Source organism: Ranitomeya imitator, chromosome 7 (genome assembly GCF_032444005.1).
Source record: "Ranitomeya imitator isolate aRanImi1 chromosome 7, aRanImi1.pri, whole genome shotgun sequence".
Taxonomy (NCBI): domain Eukaryota; kingdom Metazoa; phylum Chordata; class Amphibia; order Anura; family Dendrobatidae; genus Ranitomeya; species Ranitomeya imitator.
The window spans coordinates 27,382,234-27,408,086 of NC_091288.1; the positions used below are offsets into that span (position 1 = coordinate 27,382,234).

Sequence of the window (25,853 nt, forward strand, 5' to 3'; positions counted from 1 at the left end):
GTCTGTTTTTTATTTTTTAGATTTTGTTTTTCTTTCCAGGAAAGGGAGGAGTGATTATGAACTCTTAGATTGTTTTCCTATTTTTTTTCCTAATTTCCTATGAAGCCCAGTCATGGGCTAGAATTCATAGATGTATGTACATGGCAGACACAGGGGCTTAAGTTAGGCTCCCATCTGCCATGGCAATGTCAACAGTACCACGCAATCATGTTAGCATGACCATTCACGATTGGCAACAGCATCTAAGGCTATGTGTACACGTTGCAGATTTTGCGGCGGATCCGCATGTAAACCTATGGAAAACAAAATCCGTAGTGCACATGCTGCAGAAAATACCGCACGGAAATGCTGCGTTATATTTTCCGCAGCATGTCAATTCTTTGTGCGGATTCCGCAGCGTTTTACACCTCTTCCATAATAGGAATCCGCAGGTGTAAAATCACAGGTGAAATCCGCACAAAAAACGCAGGAAATCCGCTGTAAATCTGCAGGTAAAATGCAGTGGCTTTTACCTGTGGATTTTTCAAAAACAGTGCGGAAAAATCCGCAACTTGGGCACATAGCCTTAGAGAGTAAACTGCTGTGATCAGAGCTAGCTCCATTCGCAATAGTTATACTCAGAGTGTAGCCTGGCTCTGGGGGGGAGCGCCCGAAGTGTAGCCCAGCTCTGGGGGGAGCGCCCAGAGTGTAGCCCGGATCTGGGAGCCGTGCACAGAGTGTAGCCCGGCTCTGGGAGGCGCGCACGGAGTATAGCATGACTTCGCGAGATGCGCGTGGAGGGTAGACCGGCTCTGGGAGGTGCGCCCGGAGTGTAGCCTGGCTCTGGGAGGTGCGCACGGAGTGTAGCCTGGCTCTGGGAGGTGCGCGCGGAGTATAGCCTGGCTCTGGGAGGTGCGCCCAGAGTGTAGCCTGGCTCTGGGAGGTGCGCTCGGAGTGTAGCCTGGCTCTGGTAGGTGCGCTCGGAATGTAGCCTGGCTCTGGTAGGTGCGCTCGGAGTGTAGCCTGGCTCTGGGAGGTGCACGTGGAGTGTAGCCTGGCTCTGGGAGGTGTGCCCGGATTGTAGCCTGGCTCTGGGAGGTGTGCCCGGAGTGTAGCCTGGCTCTGGGAGGCGCGCCCGGAGTGTAGCCTGGCTCAGGGAGGTGGGCACGGAGTGTAGCCTAGCTCTGGGAGGTGTGCCCGGATTGTAGCCTGGCTCTGGGAGGTGTGCCCGGAGTGTAGCCTGGCTCTGGGAGGTGTGCCCGGAGTGTAGCCTGGCTCAGGGAGGTGCGCCCGGAGTGTAGCCTGGCTCAGGGAGGTGCGCCCGGAGTGTAGCCTGGCTGAGGGAGGTGCGCCCGGAGTGTAGCCTGGCTCTGGGAGGTGTGCCCGGAGTGTAGCCTGGCTCTGGGAGGTGTGCCCGGAGTGTAGCCTGGCTCAGGGAGGTGCGCCCGGAGTGTAGCCTGGCTCAAGGAGGTGTGCCCGGAGTGTAGCCTGGCTCAGGGAGGTGTGCTCGGAGTGTAGCCTGGCTCAGGGAGGTGTGCCCGGATTGTAGCCTGGCTCTGGGAGGTGTGCCCGGAGTGTAGCCTGGCTCTGGGAGGTGTGCCCGGAGTGTAGCCTGGCTCAAGGAGGTGTGCCCGGAGTGTAGCCTGGCTCAGGGAGGTGTGCTCGGAGTGTAGCCTGGCTCAGGGAGGTGGGCACGGAGTGTAGCCTGGCTCTGGAAAAAGCTGCCTGTTGTGTAGCCTGCCCTGGGAGAAGTGCCCAGTGGGAGACTCCACTCCAGCTCTTTTCTGCTAATAGCTATTAATCACCCAGGGTAAAGCATAGCTTCACCGCTATCAGGGAGCACATCACTATTTCGTTCTGCTCATGAAGCTGCGGACAGGTTCCCTTTAAGGCTGGCGTCATACTACCGTGTTTTACGGACGTAAGAGGTGCTGAATATACGGATTATATACGGAGGATGCCATGCGCAAAATACGCTGACACACCCTCTGCCTACGGATGAGGTACCGACCACTATTTTGGGGACTTTTCTGCGTATTACGGTCGTAAATTATGGACCGTATTTTTATACGCTGAGTGTGACGCCGGCCTAAGACATTTCCCCAGGCCAGACAGGTTTATTGTGTCGCCGCTCTTCTCTCCATTCACACCAGAAGGTGATGTTTGCTGAAATAATTTGTCCCTGCCTGTTACATTAACCTTCCACATTAACCCTACTGTTTATTTATGGCTTCTGTGAAAATCTTCCAATTCTTTCACAATTTACTTACAGCTTAGTAACGGAGGAGCATTTTTTTTGCCTTTTCTTGTCTCTTTTCCAGCATGGAGTGCAGCAGGTTCACAGCACTGATACTCTTCATGTGAATTCATTATCACCTCATTCAGCAGAGTTTCCGCAGCATTAATTAGAATGTATATTTATCGTTAGGTGAAAACTGTCGGTGATTCATTCACTCACACGATCCCACAATTGTGTGGCAAAATAGAACGATATAAATTGAATTTTTGCATTTGCTCTTTATGACTGTGAGAAGTCTGCAGTAAATTTAAAGGGAACCGATCATGTTGATAATGGCACCTCATCTGCAAATAGCTGTCAATCACTAATAGGACCGCCCACTGGACTCTTATGCATGCAAAGGGATTTCCATGAAAAAATACAAGTTGCACTGAATCTTTTCCAACAAACCTATATATTATTCTGCTCAGCTTCTCCTTCTCTGCACCATGCTGTCCACAGATCAGACTGCATATAGAATGTGACAGCTTTACTTTTAAATTTCAGATTTATATTTTTAAAATAGTTATAATACCATGTATCATTTCCTTTACACTTCACTAATTGCTACTTTGTGTTGGTATATTACATAAAATCCAATTATAACTCATTTCATCCGTTAACAACATATGACGTACCGATACGTCATATGCTGGCTCCCTGACTTTAACGTGTGCACACACGCCGAGCCTGCATCTTTCCCAGCACATGATGGCTGATTTAATTAGCCATCATGTACCCTTAACAGCTGCTGGAGAAGCGGTGATCCGCCTGCGGCTGTTAACCTATTAAATCCCATTGTCAATCTCTGACAGCAGCATTTAACAAATGCAGGCAATGGGGCAAATTATTCCACGCGCCTATTGGCGCACCTGTGACGAGATTGTGGGGCGCCGATGGGTGATCATGATAGCTGTGGGAAGGGCCGGCGTCAGCACCCGATGCACCCGGGCAAGTACCGGGGCCCTGAGCAGGCAGGGGGCCCACTCGCCGTCGGGAACACTGGCGCGCTATAGTGCCGGCCCCCGCGAGTGGACCCCCCGCCTGCTCCGGGCCCCGGCACTTGCGATACTTACCTCTCCTGGTTCCAGTGCTGCAGCGTCTTCTATCCTCTGACTGTGACGTTCAGGTTAGAGGGTGCGATCACGTCACCTAAATATTTGGAGCAATATATGAGGACCATCAGAAGGGGCCCATATATGGAGCATTATATGGGGCTAAATCTATATGGAGCATCTTATGGGGCCAATAATATAGGGAACATCTTATGAAGCCAATTCTATAGGGAGCATTATATGGGGCCAATTTAATATGGAGCCAATTTAATATGGAGCATCTTATGGGGCCAATTCAATATGGAGCAGTATATGGGGACAATTACATATGGAGCAGTATATGGGGCCAATAATATATGAAGCATCTTATGGGACTAATTATATATGGAGCATTTTATATGGCCAACTATATATTGAGCATTATATGGGGCCCATTATACATGGAGCATCTTATGGGGCCAATTATTTTTGGAGCATTATATGGGACCCATTCTGTAAGGAGTATTATATGGGGCCAATTCTGTATGGAGCATCATATGGCGCCCATTCTGTATGGAGCAATATATGGGACTCAGTATACTGTATGGGGCCAATCATATACTGTATGGAGCATTATATGAAGCCCATTATATATGGAGCAATAGATGGGGCCCATTCTGTATGGAGCATCATATGGGGCCCATTCTGTATGGAGCAATATATGGGACTCAGTATACTGTATGGAGCCAATTATATACTGTATGGAGCATTATATGAGGCCCATTATATATGGAGCAATAGATGGGGCCCATTATATACTTTATGGAGAATTATATGTGGCTCACTATACTGTATGGAGCATTATATGGGGTCAATTCCGTATGGAGCAATATATGCGGCTCATTCTGTATGTAGCACTCTGTGGTGCCCATTATACTGTATGGAGCATTATATGAGGCTCATTATTCTGTATGGAGCATAATATTGGGCTCATTATTCTGTTTGGAGCAATATATGGGGCTCATTATTCTGTATAGAGGACTATGTGGTGCCAATTATACTGTATGGAGCACTATGTGGGGCCATTATACTGTATGGGGCAATATATGGGGCTCATTATTCTGTTTGGCACAATATATGGGGCTCATTATTCTGTGTAGAGGACTATACTGTCCGGTTTCTGAGCTAATGTAGAATGTACAATAGATATCACTCATGTAATGTAAGAAGTAAGTGAAATCTTTGGCATTGTACTATACCTAGATTTCTCTGCCATATCCATGCATTATGAATTGTGGTATGTGTTAAAGGGGCCCACTGTGACTCTTTCGCCCAGAGCCCATGAAAACCTGGAGCTGGCCCTGGCTGTGGGTCTGCTGAAGACCCATGTACGAGTCATTACGATCCTCCTACTTAGTGTCTTTACTCCTATGCCTCAGTCATTGCTAATAGAGACTACTCTTGGTTATTGATTTGGGAACTCCAGAATGTAAAGTGGATGTTCATGGATGGTAAAAAGAACAAACAAATCAATTTTGGAACAAATCAAACCAGACATGTCACTCGAAGCAAGGATCACCAAGCTATGACTTGCCTACTATGGACACAGCATAGAAAGAGAGCAATAACTGGAGAAGGACATCATGGTCAGAAGAATAGAAGTAACAAGGCAAAGAGGAAGACCAGCAATCCAATAGCTTGATACAACCAAAATAACAATGGAGAAGACCCTGGTGGATCTACCATATTTTTTGGGCTATAAGATGCACCGGACCATAAGATGCACCCAAAAATTTCAGAAGGAAAATAGGAGGAAAAAAATGTGTCAAATGGAGGTCCGTCTTACTCTCCAAATTCAGCGTACCAGGGGGTATCGGCAGCGCTCGTGGAGCATGGTCACAGGAGGTGTTCGGTAGTCCCAGGCTTGTGCGGTGGCCTCGGGGAAATCCCATCCCAGGCTGGTGCGGCAGGTTCGGCAGGTGCGAAGGGGTGCTCTGTGGTGCAGGGGCTCCACCAGCATTTTGTGAAAGCCCAGAGGCCACCGCACATCCATTGCTGCAATGCGGTGGCCTCCGGGAAAATGTCCACCCGGGGGCGGAGCATGCTCAGATTGAGATCCTGGCAACGAGATCTCATCTCGAGATCTCGTCTCCCAAGATCTCGGGATGAGTTCTCAATCTGAGCACGCACCGCCCCTGGCGGCCATTTTCCCGGAGGCCACCATATTGCAACAATGGATGTGTGGAGGTCTCTGGGCTTTCACAAAATGCCAGCGGAGCCACCCGCACCACAGCGCACCACCGCCAAACCTGCCGCACCTGCTGCACCAGCCTGAGAAGGGAGTGTGATCGTCAGACTGTGACCGCCGCAGAATCGCCCATCTCCTGCTGCTGCCATAGTATTTGTAAGTACAGTATATTCCGACTATAATAGGCCCCTCTATTTTCCCCTAAAATGTTTTGGGGAAAAACTGCGTCTTATAGTCCAAAAAATACGGTATCTAGGAACTACCTGGGCTTTCGCAAGATCAATCTTCCTACAGCGTATTCATCCATGAAGTTGCCAGGTCTGGAAATAGAGCCAAAGACCGTTAAAAAGGAAAAAAAAATACAAAATCTGTCAAGACAGATCTGTAAGGCCGGGTTCACACTAGCGTATCTGTGTGCAGCGTATGATCCGCATAGATCCGCATGCATCTTGCGTGCATATCTTTAACATGGTGTACGCAGGGACATGCGTATGCATGCATTTTTTCACTGTGTGTGGCGGTGTCCAGCGAATGCAACATGTGCATTTTTTTAGACGTCAAATATTGCACAATCATGCGCATGCGGATGAGTGCGTCAAAAAAACGTATTACTGTCTATGGATACGCAGTGGTATGCAAGGAGATGCATACGCATATGTTCGATTCGCATGTGTACTTCAGACTGCGCATGTCCAGGAAATGATGTCACCAACTCCACCATGCGCATAAAAAGCGCAAACGCATACCAAAAAGCATTTAAATACATGCACACGCAGCGGTTTTTTTGCATGATGCGCAAGATGATGCAGAGGTGTAATCATGCGTTTGCGCATGCAGATGATACGCTGCACACAGAAATGCTAATGTGAACCTCGCCTTACACCCATATGTAAGAGGCCTATCAGTGCTTGATGTGGTAACCTCATCACCCATACCTGTGATCTGTGCATATAGAAATGCAGAGGAGACACAAATCATGTCTTCCCTGATAAACCAGTAAAGACTATACGCAATGGAAACGACTATTCGCTTCTTTTCTATTCTCCATTTGTGCATTACCCTAAACGTACAATCAGGTGATGACATTATATTGTTGGCGTATCTGCAGCCACATAAAAAGCTGTAAGGTATTTGTGTAAGAATAGAAAAGTTTAGCAAATAGGAGCAGATTTCCCGAGGTGTCTACACTATTGGTTCTCAGGGTACACGATGCAGTCAGTTACCAAATAAACAGGGGTTACGTCGTCTTCTACAGCCGAGGGGGATCTGCCACGCAAAACCAACACCAGGTATGGACTGAGGATGAAATTCAGCCCTGGCATTTGAAATCACACAGGCCCATGTTGTCCCCGTCCCCAAGTACCAGATGGAAATATATTACTACTATTACCCTGGATGGAGGAAAGGAAGTTATAATACAACACCAATATTTCTAATGATACCCGTGGCCTGCTGGGGTACGTGATGAAGTGATCGGTTTTGTGCTCCGTCACAACTGTTAACAGTATGGATGTCTTGAGAACATTGATTCTGTTAACAACGTAGCACACAAGGCAGCCCATGACCAGACCAGCCCTTCCGGCATTTGCCAGAATTGCCAAATGGCCAGTCCGGCCCTGGCCAACACCAATGCATATTTATTCAATAGTTGGTCTGCAGCGGCAGTCTTCTACTCCAGATTAGGCATCAGTCCTGTAGCAGAAATGAAATGGGAGCCCCCTTCTAGTGCAGGATAAAATCACCAGATCTATTCACACCTGGGACAGGTAATCATAGTCTTTGACTTAAGCTGTCCATACACATCAGATGGCTGTCAGCCAACAGCCATCTCGGCCGACTCTGCCATACCCAGGAACACTCATTTGGCCGAGCGCTCGTGTTTTCTCCATGAGAAAGTTGTCCAGTGAGACATTGGCCGGCGGCTTTTCTCAGGTAGAACAATGCGGTCAGCAGTCCGAACTCGGACATACCCGATCGACATCTCTCTTGACCATCAGTCATGTGTTTGGGGCCAATGTTGTTTAAGAAGATCTCTGTGCAGACTTTTTTCTCAAGGCGCTCCGCCTGCATGGTCCTGACCCTGCATGGTTTACCTCTAAGGTGGAACCTATAGAAGACAATGGGACTATTCACACATCTATTTATTTCACAGATCCGTATGAATGTGGCCTCACTCATTTTTGTGCTCCAAGAAGCTTAAATTGGGGGTTCTGGTATTTTTACCTGAACCCTTAGAAATCTTATTTACCTTGTTTCTGTATTGGATTAATGGATACATTTTAATATTAGATTTTATATACATTTTACCAATAAATTAAATACTTTATTACTATACATACTAACTTATGGGTAAGTGGGGATCCGATCTCTGGGACCTCCTCTGATATTGAGAACAATGTTCTGAAATACATCTTTGGAATGAAGCGGTGGCTGTGCATGCGTGCCACCGAGACAATCATTCTCTATAGGAGCGCTGGAAATAAGTGGCGGTCCCCTGAAGAATGAGGTTACGCTCATATTCGGCCTCTAATCCATTCCAACAGAGCATATCACAGCCTTGTTCTCAGGATCGGTGGAGGCCCCAGGAGTCGGACACCCAACGGTCCACGAGTTATCACTCATCTGTTGGATAGAGCATAACATTTCGGGAATGTTCACACAATGCAGATTTGCAGCAGATTTTGTTGAAGAAAGTTCTGGTTTTGTTCCATTCATCTGAAACAACCCTAGATGCTAGGATATGCTGTTATTAATATTTTATTGTTATTAGTCGTACTACGAGCATCATCTTTCAATAGCACAGAGCACATTATTTTTTATCAATGCACGCATGATTATTATTTATTATTATTACTAACAGACCATAACTTGAAGCTTGTGGGATCCAAAGCAAAACCCCAACAGGGCCCCTAACTGTCTCTGGTCTTTAGTCTTTTCCTAAGGGGGAAAGGGACCTTTGGGGCCCCCTCTAGTCTCCAGCCTCCGGGTGCGATTGCAACCCCTGCACTTATTACAGTTATGCCCCTGATTATTGCTAACCTATCAAATAAATTTTTCAATACAAACGTCATGACTGCTATTACTGCTACCACTATTATTTCTATGATTTCAATTATTAGGACTATTTTATAATCTACTGCTAACAAAGCGCAGACTCATTATATTGCACACCTATTATGAGTAGCAGTATTATTATCAAGCGCCATATTTTTTTCTATGCCAGACTACGAATGCTACAGTGTTCCAAAAGCATAGTCTTTTAATGCAGAGTATTCACTTTAACTTTTTGCAAAGCATGTATATTAATTTATAATATATATATATACTGATACTGTATATATATAGAGAGAGAGAGAGAGAGAGAGAGAGAGAGAGAAAAATAGGAACAGCATCAAATAGTACCTCAAATTCGTGCAATGCTTCCCCAGCCAATGTTCAAATGGCTAACAAAATAGAAATAAAAAAAGGAAAACAGCACAAAAAACTGAAAAAATGTGGACTTTATTGCCCAAACGGCGTGGCAACGTTTCGGATATAGTATCCTTTCTAAATATATATAGTATATACGGTATATATACTAGATGGTGGCCCGATTCTAACACATCAGGTATTCTTTATTATTTATTATTTTAGGATTTATTATTATTACTAACAGACCATAACTTGAAGCTTGTGGGATCCAAAGCAAAACCCCAACAGGGCCCCTAACTGTCTCTGGTCTTTAGTCTTTTCCTAAGGGGGAAAGGGACCTTTGGGGCCCCCTCTAGTCTCCAGCCTCCGGGTGCGATTGCAACCCCTGCACTTATTACAGTTATGCCCCTGATTATTGCTAACCTATCAAATAAATTTTTCAATACAAACGTCATGACTGCTATTACTGCTACCACTATTATTTCTATGATTTCAATTTCTATGATTTCAAATATTCTATACCTTTCTGCGGACATCCCCACTATCATCATGGGCGACTTCAACATACCCATTGACACTTCCCTCTCAGCTGCCACTAAACTTCTATCTCTCACTTCCTCCTTCGGCCTCACTCAATGGTCTTCTGCAGCCACTCACAAAGACGGTCACACACTGGACCTCATCTTCACCCGCCTCTGCTCTCTATCTAACCTCTCTAACTCACCTCTTCCACTCTCTGACCACAACTTTCTCACATTCTCATCTCTCTCCACTCCATGTCTACAATCCCCACCCCACAAACTTTCACACCCTCGCAGAAATATTAAACATCTTGACCTACATTCATTCTCTGAATCCCTCCTCCCCCTCACAGGCATAAGTTCCATACACAATGCGGATGACGCTGCTGCTCTATATAATACCACAATAGCTGTAGCTTTGGAATCTGCTGCCCCACTTACACATACCAAAGCTCGCAAAATCAACAGACAGCCCTGGCACACCAGCCTGACCAAAGAACTTAGGCGAGCTTCCAGAGCTGCTGAGCGCAGATGGAAAAGATCCCACTCTAACGAGCACTTCATCGCATTCAAACAGTCCCTCACTACTTTCAAGACCACACTTGCCACAGCTAAACAAACCTACTTCTCATCTCTCATATCCTCCCTCTCTCACAACCCTAAACAGTTATTCAACACCTTCAATTCTCTCCTCCGTCCCCCAGCACCTCCTCCCTCCCCACTTATCTCTGCTGAAGACTTTGCCTCATTTTTCAAGCAGAAGATTGATAGCATTAGAGACAGTTTTGGTCAACAACCCCCAGAGCTCTTCCTCCCGATTTCACAGCCCTCCACCTCCAAAACCAACTTCTCCACCATTACAGAAGATCAACTCTCCACTCTACTCTCAAGATCACATCTCACCACCTGTGCACTTGACCCACTCCCATCCCACCTCATCCCAAACCTCACCACAATCTTCATCCCAACCCTAACCCATCTCTTCAACTTATCTCTAACAACTGGTGTTTTCCCCTCAAGCTTTAAACATGCCTCCATCACACCTATCCTCAAAAAGCCCTCTCTTGACCCATCCTCTGTATCTAGCTATCGCCCTATATCACTTCTCCCCTATGCCTCCAAACTACTGGAACAACACGTTTACCTTGAACTGTCCTCCCATCTCTCTTCCTGCTCCCTCTTTGACCGCCTACAATCTGGCTTCCGGTCACACCATTCCACCGAAACTGCCCTAACTAAAGTCACCAATGACCTCTTAACCGCCAAGAGCAAGCGACACTACTCTGTCCTCCTCCTCCTCGACCTGTCGGCTGCCTTTGACACAGTGGACCATTCCCTATTATTACAAACCCTCTCATCCCTTGGCATCGCAGACTTGGCCCTATCCTGGATCTCATCATACCTAACAGACCGGACATTCAGCGTCTCCCACTCACACACCACCTCCTCACCTCGCCCTCTATCTGTCGGAGTCCCACAAGGTTCAGTCCTTGGGCCCTTGCTCTTCTCCATTTACACCTTTGGCCTGGGACAGCTCATAGAATCTCATGGCTTTCAGTATCACCTCTATGCTGACGACACACAGATCTACATCTCTGGACCAGATATCACCTCCCTTCTAACCAGAATCCCTCAATGTCTGTCCACTATTTCATCCTTCTTCTCCGCTAGATTTTTGAAACTTAACATGGACAAAACAGAATTCATCATCTTTCCCCCATCTCACGCGACCCCCCCAACGAACCTATCAATTACAGTAAATAGCTGCCCACTCTCCCCAGTCCCACAAGCTCGCTGCCTCGGGGTAATCCTTGATGCTGATCTCTCCTTCAAACCACATATCCAAGCCCTTTCCACTTCCTGCCGACTGCAACTCAAAAATATTTCACGAATCCGTTCATTCCTCAACCATGAATCTGCAAAAACCCTAGTCCATGCCCTCATCATCTCTCGCCTTGACTACTGCAACCTCCTGCTCTGTGGCCTCCCCACTAACACTCTCGCACCCCTCCAATCTATTCTAAACTCTGCTGCCCGACTAATCCACCTGTCCCCCCGCTATTCCCCGGCCTCTCCCCTCTGTCAATCCCTTCACTGGCTCCCCATTGCCCAGAGACTCCACTACAAAACCCTAACCATGACGTACAAAGCCATCCACAACCTGTCTCCTCCATACATCTGTGACCTCGTCTCCCGGTACTTACCTACCCGCAACTTCCGATCCTCACAAGATCTCCTACTCTACTCCCCTCTTATCTCCTCTTCCCACAATCGTATACAAGATTTCTCTCGCGTATCACCCCTACTCTGGAACCCTCTACCACAACACATCAGACTCTCGCCTACCATCGAAACCTTCAAAAAGAACCTGAAGACCCACCTCTTCAGACAAGCCTACAACCTGCAGCTACCACCGATCGACCAAACCGCTGCATGACCATCTCTACCCTCACCTACTGTATTCTCACCCATCCCTTGTAGATTGTGAGCCCTCACGGGCAGGGTCCTCATTCCTCCTGTACCAGTTATGACTTGTATTGTTTAAGATTATTGTACTTGTTTTCATTATGTATACCCCTCCTCACATGTAAAGCGCCATGGAATAAATGGCGCTATAACAATAAATAATAATAATAATAATAATAATAATCATCTTTCAATAGCACAGAGCACATTATTTTTTATCAATGCACGCATGATTATTATTTATTATTATTACTAACAGACCATAACTTGAAGCTTGTGGGATCCAAAGCAAAACCCCAACAGGGCCCCTAACTGTCTCTGGTCTTTAGTCTTTTCCTAAGGGGGAAAGGGACCTTTGGGGCCCCCTCTAGTCTCCAGCCTCCGGGTGCGATTGCAACCCCTGCACTTATTACAGTTATGCCCCTGATTATTGCTAACCTATCAAATAAATTTTTCAATACAAACGTCATGACTGCTATTACTGCTACCACTATTATTTCTATGATTTCAATTATTAGGACTATTTTATAATCTACTGCTAACAAAGCGCAGACTCATTATATTGCACACCTATTATGAGTAGCAGTATTATTATCAAGCACCATATTTTTTTCTATGCCAGACTACGAATGCTACAGTGTTCCAAAAGCATAGTCTTTTAATGCAGAGTATTCACTTTAACTTTTTGCAAAGCATGTATATTAATTTATAATATATATATATATACTGATACTGTATATATATAGAGAGAGAGAGAGAGAGAGAGAGAGAGAGAGAGAGAGAGAGAAAAATAGGAACAGCATCAAATAGTACCTCAAATTCGTGCAATGCTTCCCCAGCCAATGTTCAAATGGCTAACAAAATAGAAATAAAAAAAAGGAAAACAGCACAAAAAACTGAAAAAATGTGGACTTTATTGCCCAAACGGCGTGGCAACGTTCCGGATATAGTATCCTTTCTAAATATATATAGTATATACGGTATATATACTAGATGGTGGCCCGATTCTAACACATCAGGTATTCTAGAATATGTATATATGTATGTATATAGCAGCCACATAGTATATAGCACAGGCCACGTAGTATATAGGAGCCATGTAGTATTTAGCAGACAAATACTATGTGGCCTGTGCTATATACTATGTGGCTGCTATATACATAAATAGATACATATTGTAGGATACCCGATGCGTTAATACAGGCCACGCAGTATATAACACAACCCAAACAGTATATAACACAGCCCACGTACTATATAACACAGTCCACGCAGTATATAGCAGCCGCGCAGTATATAACACAGGCGACGTTGTATATAACACAGGCCACGCAGTGTATAACGCATCCCACGCGGTATATAACACAGCCCACGCAGTATTTAGCAGTGTGGACACCATATCCCTGTTAAAAAAAAATAATTAAAATAAAAAATAGTTATATACTCACCCGCCGGGAGCCTGCGAAGCTCTGGCGATGCGTGCGCGGCTGCCGCCATCTTCCGTTCCCAGGATGCATAGCGAAATTACCCAGATGACTTAGCGGTCTCGCGAGACCGCTAAGTCTTCTGGGTAATTTTGCAATGCATCTCTGGGAACGGAAGATGGCGGCAGGCGCAAGCGCATCGTCGGACGACAGAAGGTGAGAATAGCAGGTTTTTTAAATTATTTTTAACATTACATCTTTTTACTATTGATGCTGCATAGGCAGCATCAATAGTAAAAAGTTGGGGACACACAGGGTTAATAGCAGCGGTAACGGAGTAACGCCGTCCGTTACCGCTGCCATTAACCCTGTGTGAGCGGTGACTGGAGGGGAGTATGGAGCGGGCGCCGGGCACTGACTGCAGGGGAGTAGGGAGGGACTAATCGGACTGTGCCCATCGCTGACTGGTTGTGGCAGCCATGACAGGTAGGTGACGAGACCAATCAGCGACGCGGGATTTCCGTTACGGAAGTTGCAGACAGACAGATGGAAGTACCCCTTAGACAATTATATATATAGATATATATACACACAGTGGGTGCGGAAAATATTCAGACCCCTTTAAATTTTTCACTCTTTATTTCATTGCAGCCATTTGTTAAATTCAAAAAAGTTCAATTTTTTTCACATTAATGTGCACTCTGTACACACCGTGTATATAAATTTGTAATATATAAATACAAATATAGAACATATAAAATATATTATAACAGATGTGTATATCACGCCGACCTTTTTAGAAAACACCAGTGATTGTCTTACCGCTGTCTCTAACATCATGTCCTCCCTCTATTTGAAACTGAACCTGTCAAAAACTGAACTCCTCGTGTTCTCTCCCTCTACTAATCTACCTTTGCCTGACATTGCCATCTCCGTGTGCGGTTCCACCATTACTCCAAAGCAACATGCCCGCTGCCTTGGGGTCATCCTTGATTCTGACCTTTCATTCACCCCCCACATTCGATCACTGGCTCGCTCTTCTTACCTGCATCTCAAAAACATTTCTAGAATTCGCCCTTTTCTTACTTTCGACTCTGCAAAAACTCTTACTGTTTCACTTATTCATTCTCGTCTGGACTATTGTAACTCTCTACTAATCGGCCTCCCTCTTACCAAACTTTCCCCGCTCCAATCTGTCCTGAATGCTGCTGCCAGGATCATATTCCTCACCAACCGTTACACCGATGCCTCTACCTTGTGCCAGTCATTACACTGGCTACCCATCCACTCCAGAATCCAGTACAAAACTACTACCCTCATCCACAAAGCACTCCATGGCTCAGCACCACCCTACATCTCCTCTCTGGTCTCAGTCTACCACCCTACCCGTGCCCTCCGCTCCGCTAATGACCTCAGGTTAGCATCCTCAATAATCAGAACCTCCCACTCCCGACTCCAAGACTTTACACGTGCTGCGCCGATTCTTTGGAATGCACTACCTGGGTTAATACGATTAATCCCCAATCCCCACAGTTTTAAGCGTGCCCTAAAAACTCATTTGTTCAGACTGGCCTACCGCCTCAATGCATTAACCTAACGATCCCTGTGTGGCCTATATAAAAAAAAAACAAAACAAAAAAAACCAAAAACAATCAGGTTCCTCGCATCATGTTCTCATTCACTTTATGCAGTTAATAGCCCTCTGTGTCTGTACTGCTGCATACTTAGGCAGTTAACTGGTTCATGCAGCTTTACATGAACACCCGAGCCTTACACTATGGCCGGTCCGAATAACTAAAGCAATTGTTACCATCCACCTCTCGTGTCTCCCCTTTTCCTCATAGTTTGTAGCTTGCGAGCAGCAGGGCCCTCACTCCTCCTGGTATCTGTTTTGAACTGTATTTCTGTTATGCTGTAATGTCTATTGTCTGTACAAGTCCCCTCTGTAATTTGTAAAGCGCTGCGGAATATGTTGGCGCTATATAAATAAAAATTATTATTATTATTATTATATATATATGTGTGTACTTAACATTGTTTACATATATATATATATATATATATAAAACTGTTTTAATATATATATAATTAAATTTAACTGTCATTTAATCATTTATATAAATAATAAAAACGTGTGTGCGTGCGTGCGTGTGTGTTTAAGACTAGCAATATATATACTGCATATTTGTTATTTATGAAAGCCTGGCTGATAGGCACAGGAAATTCTTGCAACGCTCATTTTTCTTTTGTATTATTTATTTACTAAGCATTGTTCTTGTAGTGTTCTATTGTATCTGTTATTATATTCTAGTTAATATTATGTTTTGTTTCTTAATAGTATTGCTATTTATTATTTATATATTGTGTATTTCTGCGCAGGATGAATTGAAGTTTCTTTTACTGAAGATTATTTGTAATCGTTATATGGATAGTGAATGTGATGATGTGATTATTGTAGTGCTGATAACATTATACATGAATATTTATTTGTCAGCTCCATCCAGGTCCCTTTACAAGCAGTGATCTCTTATTTGCAGCCCAATGCCTGGTCTGTGGCTTTGGATGGCAATGAATGCTATGATCCTGTGGGGAGCTGTGCAGGATCTGTCAGTCTGTCCTTGCATCCTCTGCTGCTGCCTTCTCCCCTCCATAGTCAGAGCTTGCAGGATCACTAGAGGGAGCCTGTGCCTCTTCCCTTGGACAATAAAGGGAGTTTCCATGTTGCATTCAGGCTGCTGCTGCCATGAGCCTCTTGTGCTCTTCACACTAGCAGCAAGCAGCACCAGGCTGGGAGTGGTGTGCAAATTGTGCAACATGCAGATGCCATCCGTGCCTCCAAACCCTAGTCTAGGTGTCAAGCTGGGCTTTTTCTGGAGGTCACCCAGGGCCAGGAAGGTGCAGGAGCCACCTATGTGCTAGAAGGAGCCTTGGATCTATTATTGCATTGGATCTGTTCCCATCTGTGCTGCTGGGGCTTGGGATTTCTGGACACTTTGGGGAGGTGGAGAGAAGGACAAGCAGCTGTGTGTTGGTGACTTGTTAATTCCTGTGGCCAGGAGAGAGGTGTGGAGGTGGCCTTCACCCAGGCTGCTCATCATGGGGAATGCAGGCAGCATGGATTCTAACCAGACTGATTTCAGGGCACATAATATGCCCCTTAAGCTGCCCATGCCTGAGCCAGGTGAACTGGAGGAGAGGTTTGCCATCGTTTTGGTGAGTGCATTGTATCCAGCCTTTGGTCCTTCCCATGTCTTGCCTATGTTGACGCTCGCCATGGTCTCCTCCGCAGAAAGTCTACACATTGCACCATCTTCTTACATTGCTGCTTTCTCTACGCCTTGGAGAAAAGCCCCATTGTCTTGATTGTGTTTGCAAGGGGGTGGTTCAGCTAAGCACGTTTCTCCTACATCTTTCCAGCCTATTCAATTTGAAAGGGAGGACTCCTTCTTTGTAGTAGAAGACATGGGATGATGTCCCATGTGGAGATATTACACTGTAAAGACACCGCTCAATGGTGGTGGAGAGGGAGGCGGAGGGGGTGTGGGTGCTAATCTGCATTTCATTAACATCTAAAGGGTGTCAGAGATGGAAAGTCAATGACTTCCAAAGACCATGTCCTACAAAAAGCCTCGGCAGATATGGGGTATCCATATTTCGGAGGTGGTGGGCCATCCAAGGTGTGAATTAGATGGCACCTTTAGTCATCAATGGCTAAAAGTTGCAATGAACCACAATTTGGTGGGATCTGACCTCACGTCTAAAACAATTCAATGGAATTTTCAGATCCGTTGATGACTTTTCCATTGAGTTTTTGCGTAAAGATGGAGGAGTGAATGACATAATTTGAGCAGTGTGGGCACATTGGGGCGTGGAGTCCCTTTGAAGTCCTACGATATATATTTTATTATTATTACTAACTTTCTTTTTGTTTTATGACTACAAGTGCACTTTGTATTTCCTCATTTCCAGTAGATGACTGAAGTGATTGTAATTCTATACACAAGAGCTAGCGTTTCAATGATTGTTAGGAGGGACAGAACTATGGGGGGAATAATGAGGCCTTAGAGCAGGTTCTCGCGAAAAATGGTGTCAAGCTACAACTCTTATAGTAAACTGGGATTACACTCAACACTTTTCCGCTTTCCTCTGGGTAACCTGATTATGTTTACATTTCACTGTGTTAACATTATGAAGTGGCTCTTTCCTAGGGTTACACCACAAGCCACATCATAGGTGCAAGAGGTCTTTGATTACGCAAAAATCAACCTATATTCATATATTAAAATTCTGACAGCTAGACATATTGATATTGATGGCATTTTACAAGACTGAAACCAACAATGACCAATTTTTAGACCCCTTAACACTAAACCGCCGGTGGACACCGACAGAAGAGGGTCCCTGTGCAAGAACAGTATATGGGCCCTTTGCGGCCCATTGAAAAATGTCACCTGCTTTGGAGGTGTAGCTGGGCCCCCTTACCTCTGGGGCAAGTAAATAAATAAAGTTTATTAACATAAGGAATAATATTTATTTTATGATGGTGTTAGACTTTAAGGGATTCCCTGTGACAATGTCAATAAAGTTTATTGAAGAACTGTTGGATTTTAAGAGATTCCTTGTAACAATGTTAATAAAGTTTATTGTAGAAAGGCATGTTTTTTTTAATTTTATTTAAGAAGGTGTAAGGCTATAAGCAATTTTCTATGGAAATGTTGAAGACGGAGAACAATTTTTAAAAAAAGACGTTTTGGACTTAAAAAGGGTTTTCTCTGACAATGTTGAGTTTCTGCGAAGTCAGAAGGCTCACAGGTATATATGAGGATGTTGGGTTCAGGTCGGGGGTCTCGCTGGTCTACATATTGCGGTCTGTACTTGGACCATGAATGTCGGACTTGTGAAACCGGCCTTGTGTGTCCCATTCGGTCCTTGACTGTCAATCATTGGGACCACAACTGCATCTGAATCCGTGAACAAGAAATGTGCGCCTAGGTAGTCTCGGCACTTTCTTCTGAGGCTAAATCAGAGCACGGGAATTGTAATATTTTTCAAAAATGAGTGAGTCTTCAACAAACTTTATTCAAATTGTCATAAGGAACCCAACATCTCCCTTAAACTATGTTACTGTCTTCAATAAACTTTATATTATTGGAGAAAACCATTTTAAGTCCAACTCCTTCTTTAAATAAATACTTCCCTTGTTTGACGTTGTCTCTGGAAACCCCTTAGGGTATGTTCACACGTTCCTGATTTCCATCCTTTTTTTTTCAGGACTGTTTTTTAAAAAACTGCAGCTCTTGGCAGAAAACGCAGGTCCTTTTTTTGGTCCTTTTTGTCCTTTTTTGATGCGTTTTTTTGATCCTTTTTTTGATCCTTTTTTTGATCCTTTTTTTTATGCAGTTTTCTATGCAGAGTCTGTGTGTTTTCTAGGAAGTTTTTTAGGGTTAAAGTGGCTGAAAATACCCTAACCCTACCCCTAACCCTACCCCTACCCCTAACCCTACCCCTAACCCTACCCCTAACCCTACCCCTAACCCTAACCCTATTCTAACCTTAGTGGGAAAAAAAAAAAAATTCTAAATTTTTTTATTGTCCCTACCTATGGGGGTGACAAAGGGGGGGGGGTGTCATTTACTATTTTTTTATTTTGATCACTGAGATAGGTTATATCTCAGTGATCAAAATGCACTTTGGAACGAATCTGCCGGCCGGCAGATTCGGCGGGCGCACTGCGCATGCGCCCGCCATTTTGCAAGATGGCGGCGCCCAGGGAGAAGACGGCCGGACGGACACCGGAACGCCGGGTAAGTATAAGGGGGGGAGATTAGGGCACGGGGGGGGGGGCATCGGAGCACTGGGGGGGGGCATCGGAGCACGGGGCGGTGGGATTGGAGCATGGGGGGGCGGGATTGGAGCACGGGGGGGCAGCCACACTCCGCCCACGCACTTCCGCCCGCTTCCCCGCACTTCCTGCTGCAGCGGTTCTGCACCACAAACCGCAGTAAAACCCGCAGATATTTTTTTCATCTGCGGGTTTTACTGCAGGTTTGACCTCACAATGGAGGTCAATGGGTGCAGAACCGCTGCGGCTCCGAAAAAAGAAGTGACATGGTACTTCTTTTTTCCCGCAGCTATTCAGCGCGGCTTTTTTTTTTATTTTCTGCATTGTGGGCACAGCAGTTCCTGTTTTCCATAGGGTACAATGTAATGTACCCTGCATGGAAAACAGCTGTGGACCCGCAGCAGGAACTTCGCGGCAATTCCGCATGAAAAAAAGGATGGTGTGAACATGGCCTTAAAGTCTTAACGCCTCCTTAAATAAATAAAAAATTTTACCGGCCTATAAATCTCAAACGTAAAGGGGTTGTCCACACTTGGGGACATCTTTTTTTCTTACTTAAATTGATTTATTTGGGGCTAAAAATCATTTTTGTTATTGGGTTTCAGTAAACCTTTTTCTCCAATTACCTTCTACAGTTTCTGTGCTGCATTGTCTGTTGCTGGGCTGCGGAACAAGTTTAACTGTTTAAGCATTTAAGTAAAACAAAAAAGTAATAATTGTCCCCAGAGGTGGACATCCCTTTTTAAGCAATTTTCCGTAAACTTTATTGACGTCATAGAGGACAGCAATTTTATAGTTGAAGGCGGTTCCTAAGCTACATTATGCTACAAAGTCATTAGTTGCTACCTAGAATGTGTTGTATTGAAACCATGTTGCAGACCGCCAATATGGCTGCTACTACATCTTCAAAATTACCCATGTTTTCCCCCATCTTTATGTGACTGCAGACTTATGAATCCTCACATCGTGTGCACTGGACTCTGTGATTTTTATCTTTCCTGCCACATTCCGACTAGACGTGTCCAGCCTCGCTCAGTGCACTAGCATTGGACAAGGCTACGCACGTCTAGTTGGCACATGACCGCATGCATGTAAATCACAAACTTGTAGTTATGTGCTTTCCGCTTCCCACACCAGAGAATTCTAACATCGCGTAGTGTGCGCGATGTGATGATTCACGGGTCTGGACCTGTAGCCTAAGGCTGGACAACCCCTTTAAGTCTTGAAGGGCAAACCTGGTATATCGCTGTGTAACTAAGTCTATAGTTTGTGTGATAATTCTTCTAAGAAAAGTGATGGCAGTCACATTGGTTGTCAAATGTCTTTCCTTAGAACAAAGTAAAGTTTTATAACGAGAACTTACAAAAAAACCCAGGACTTATATTTATCTAATTTTCACATTTTAGACAGAAGCATTTTGGATTTTTCGGCCACTTTTGTAGTACAAGATCTAAGGAATAGCCCGAGATAACCAGAGTATACCAGTCATTGACTCTTATCAGCGGCCGAGTTGTCACTGCACACCCGCTCACACGTGGGCGACCGTTCCGGCTGAAGTTACAACCTTGCGTACATTTCACCCGTAAATATGTAAATCCATTGTAAGTTATTCAGCGACGCTAACGTGTTTGGAAATGGATGACTGATGAATTTTTCAATGTGAAGTCAACTCTTTCATTGCTGGTGACTTATTAACCCGCCGTAAACAAACACGTCACAGTTCGGTACACTCAGAAGACCATTAGCGATTTCTGGCCTTCTTTTTAAGCAAGGTTAAGGTTGTAATTTTCCATCTGATGGGATTTGTAGTACTACAGGCAGCAGTGCATTTTCAAGAGGGCTCTCGATTTTTCTGTTACCTTTTTTGAGCTTTATATTTTATCTGTTCTTGTTTATTTAGCAGAATTGGGATTCCGTATTTCGAATGTCGAGTATTTGGCCAAATTTAGGGGCAGTAGATGCTGAAGAAGGAATGTTAGTGCCATTCATCGGTCTTCTTTTTGCCTTTATTACCAACATATCACAAAACAAAGAGCCGTAACAGGAACGGTATCTCCACTGGCGTATGGCCGTTTCGCGTGCAGGCGCGCTTTCTGTTGTGCATTTTCACAATGGATTTCACCACTGGCAGTGCTAAAAAATCCGACCTTTGTAGAATAAGTTTACGTTAGTCAACTGCGGCCATTGAACAACCATAGATTGGCTAAATGTCATTTAGACAGGCCATCTGCACTTCCAGTGCACACGAACGATTGGTAATAGCTTGTTTTAGGAGAATAGGGTGTCACTGTTCTCGGCAGCACATATTCTGTTGACAAAGAATGATGTGCTGCCGAGAACGTTATAAAATAATTTCACGAACGAGCGTTTTGCTAATTCTTTGGATGATTAGCAATTAGTATTTTGGCCAATTATTGAGCACTAGATGTGGCCCGATTCTAACGCATCGGGTATTCTAGAATATGCATGTCCACATAGTACATTGCACAGCCCACGTAGTATATTGCCCAGCCACGTAGTATATTGCCCAGCCACATAGTATATTGCCCAGCCACATAGTATATTGCCCAGCTACGTAGTATATTGCCCAGCTACGTAGTATATCGCCCAGCCACGTAGTATATCGCCCAGCCACGTAGTATATTGCCCAGCTACGTAGTATATTGCCCAGCTACGTAGTATATTGCCCAGCTACGTAGTATATTGCCCAGCCACGTAGTATATTGCCCAGCCACGTTATATATTGCACAGCGATGTAGTGTACAGCACAGAGCCACGTAGTATACAGCACAGACATGCAGTATACTGCCCAATCACATAGTATATTGGCAAGTCGCGTAGTATATTGCCCAGCTACGTAGTATATTGCCCAGCCACATATGTAACAGGTTAAAAAATAAAAAAGAAACATATACCCACCTTCGGAGGGCCCCTTGTAGTCCTGAGGGTCCCTTGTAGTCCTTTCGCCTGTGTGCGGTGCACGCGGCAGCTTCCGGTCCCAGGGTTGGTATGAGCGCAGGACCTGTGATGACGTCGTGGTCACATGACCGTGACGTCATGGCAGGTCCTTCTCGCATACCATCCTTGCCACCGGAACCTGCTGCTTGCATGGAGCGGTCACCGGTGCGTCTCGAGGAGCGGGAAAGGCGGCGGAAGGTGAGTATATAATGATTTTTTATTTTTTTTTATTATTTTTAACATTAGATTGTTTTACTATTGATGCTGCATACGCAGCATCAATAGTAAAATGTTGGTCACACAGGGTTAATAGCTGTGTAACCGGAGTGCGTTACACTGCGCTCTGGTAACGCTGGCATTAACCCTATGTGAGGGCTGACTGGATGACTGGAAGGGAGTATGGAGCAGACACTGACTGCAGGGAGGAAAAAGCGGCCATATTGCCGCCCGACTGTGGCCGTCGCTGATTGGTCGTGGCAATGGTCGTGGGCGTTTTGCCACGACCAATCAGCGACTTGGATTACATGACAGACAGACGCTGCGACCAATGAATATCTGTGACAGAAAGACAGAAGGACAGACGGAAGTGACCCTTAGACAATTATATAGTAGATTACGAGAATTCCTTTCCACAATCAGAAAGAGTAAATGCACATTAAGGCCTCATTCAGAAGCCCTTGAGTCACGTATGTGTTCTCTCTGTGTTTTTTAGAGAAGGCCCATTTGCCAATTATAGTCTATGGGACTGGCCACAATCCTAGTTTAGTTGCAAACCATATGACTGAGGACTTGGTGTCAGCCACAAAAGTTAACCCATCTCCCCCAAAACAAAACCCCAGTCTTCTGGACACTTCCATCCTTCACAGGCTGGGCCCTTTCGTTCAAGGCCATGATACAGCTGGTTGAGTAACTGATGTCACTTGAGGATAGTAGTAGGTTGGTCAACATGTAAATTTTCTTCTAATTCCTTTGTTTCCACTTTAAGGGTCTCCACACATAGTAGGTAACTGTGCAGGCTACATTTCTTGATCCAGCTTAAAAACAAATAGTACCTGGAAAGGTGGCAAATGGAAAACATCTGACGTCACTTCCATTCCTATTCAGGTGAATGGGTTCTATACTGGAACTTTTTACGTTTCCAAAACGGATCCAAAAATGAAAATAATTTTTGGTCAGAACAAAGCCTTAGATTCGACTGGAATGAAAGGAAAAAAGTAGTACCATTGATTTGAGTGGTTGACGCAAGCCAAATCTGGACACTTAGGCCACGTTCACACATTCAGTATTTGGTCAATATTTTACATCAGTATTAATAAGCCAAAATCAGGAGTGGAACAATCAGAGGAAAAGTCTAATAGAAACTCGTCACCACTTCTGCATTTTTCACCCACTCCTGGTTTTGGCGGAAAAATACTGATGTAAAATACTGACCAAATACTTTATGTGTGAACATGGCCTTAAAGCATGATCTAATTGGAGGCCATGGGCGACTGCTCCCTTTTTCTGTCTGCACCAGTGTATACATCGGGCTTTTGTCTGTGTCAGGTAGTCCTGTGCCCTGAGCTCCGCACTCTGCTGACAAGTCACTTGTAAGCTAATTTGGATGATTGTTTTTAGACCTGCTCACAGCTATTCTCCCATGTGCTAATCCCCTCTTTTCACCGTGGAATGTGAGATGGGGGAGATTTCATGTCAGTCCTGTACAGTATCTTGCTGCCTTTTAGGTCGTCTTGTAATATATTACAGAACACTTTTCTTTTATATGACAAAAATCACATTTAGCATTTTTTCCCCATTGAAATCAATAACAAACTAAACCTATAAAGCCTACATGGGGCTACATGGGGGTACTTCTTGGCCTCCCAATTTCAGCATTTTAGAGAATGGGCTCTGGAGGGAACAAAGGGGGTTAGGGTGCTAGTGTTTCATTTTTGGGGGGAAGTCACAACTTGCTTGAACTCTTGGAATCCCATAAATGTAAAGCCAACTTAAGATGCTTCCCCCGCTCTACATAAAATCTGGTGGACCTGTAAAAAGTGGTGGGGAATGTAAGATTGCTCAAAATATACTCCTATTTGTAATATCTCTGGCTTGAGGGAATTACAGCATTTGGAGGGGTTCGGGGAATGGAAACTGCAGGGTTAGAAATATTTTTACTAATTATATCTTTATGGTCACTTTTGCTCTTTTGAATATCTGAAACAGTAGGGAATTGGCAAATGATGTCAGATGTCCTGCCATAGTATTGAGGGAATTGGCAAATGATGTCAGATGTGCTCCGGGAATATTGAGGGAATTGACAAATGGCATCAGATGTCCTGCGGTAATATTGAGGGAATTGACAAATGGCGTCAGATGTCCTGCGGTAGTATCCATGGAATTGGCAAATGATATCATGTCCTGTGGTAGTATTGAGGGGATTGACAAATGACGTCAGATGTCCTGCGGTAGTATCGAGAGATTTGACAAATAACATCAGATGTCCTGCCGTAGTATCGAGCGAATTGGCAAATTATGTCAGATGTCCTGCGGTAGTATCGAGGGAAATGACAAATTACGTCAGATGTCCTGCCGTAATATCGAGGGAATTGGCAAATTATGTCAGACGTCCTGCCATAGTATCGATGGAATTGGGAAATGATGTAAGATGTCCTACTGTAGTATCGAGGGAATTGGCAAATTATGTTAGACGTCCTGCGGTAGTATCGAGGGAATTGGGAAATTACGTCAGACGTCCTGCCGTAGTATCGAGGGAATTGGGAAATGACATCAGATGCCCTGCCATAGTATCGAGGGAATTGGGAAATGACATCAGATGTCCTGCGGTAGTATGGAGGGAATTGACAAATGACGTCAGATGTCCTGTGGCAGTATCGAGGGAATTGACAAATGACGTCAGATGTCCTGCGCTAGTTTAGAGGTAATTGACAAATTATGTCAGATGTCCTGCCGAAGTATCGAGGGAAATGACAAATGATGACAGATGTCCTGCCGTAGTATCGAGGGAATTGGCAAATGTCAGACGTCCTGTCATAGTATCGACGGAATTGGCAAATGATGTAAGATGTCCTACCATAGTATTGAGGGAATTGGCAAATTATGTCAGATGTCCTGCCGTAGTATCGATGGAATTGGTAAATGATGTAAGATGTCCTACCATAGTATCGAGGGAATTGGGAAATTACGTCAATAGTAGTGCAAAAAATGCAAACAGCCTTATAACTGCTAATATTGAAGCAGCAGTGGAAAGTCGTGTCAAATCGCAGAAGACACTTAAATAGAAAAAAAGATAAAGAAAAAACTCATAAATACATTTTTAAATATCGTTAATTAGTTAGTTAATTAGTTTTATTTAGGGAGGTAATCACTATACTACAGCAATATGGCCACTATCTTCTTACAGTGAAAAAAGCCTGCCATAGACTGTGAATATGACAAATGACTGTGAGCACGTGCAGTAGGAAGCGCTGTCCCCCAACCCTCCCATCATTCATTTGTAGGAAGATGTGCTCTCAGCCGATATTCTGATCAAATACTGGGGATACCAGGGGTGCTGAGGTAAGAAGAGGCTGCTCACACTGCTGTCCACCCTGTCTATCTAATCTAATACTGGAGATACCAGTGGTTCTGAGATAAGAAGAGGCTGCTCACACCACTGTCTACCCTGTTTATCTGATCTAATACTGGAGATA

General features: G+C 44.6%; 1 protein-coding gene across 8 annotated transcripts in view; it reads left to right on the plus strand.

Annotated features, from left to right (window-relative positions):
- Positions 1–15,996: 15,996 nt before the first annotated feature.
- The window catches only part of FMNL2 (formin like 2), a 228,497-nt gene continuing 218,640 nt past the window's right edge, over positions 15,997–25,853 (plus strand). For all 8 annotated transcript variants that reach the window (XM_069732948.1, XM_069732941.1, XM_069732944.1 and 5 more), the window contains exon 1: positions 15,997–16,574. In XM_069732948.1, coding sequence (XP_069589049.1) covers positions 16,458–16,574 — 117 coding nt within the window. In that variant the 5' untranslated portion in view covers positions 15,997–16,457. The remainder of the gene's footprint in view (positions 16,575–25,853) is intronic.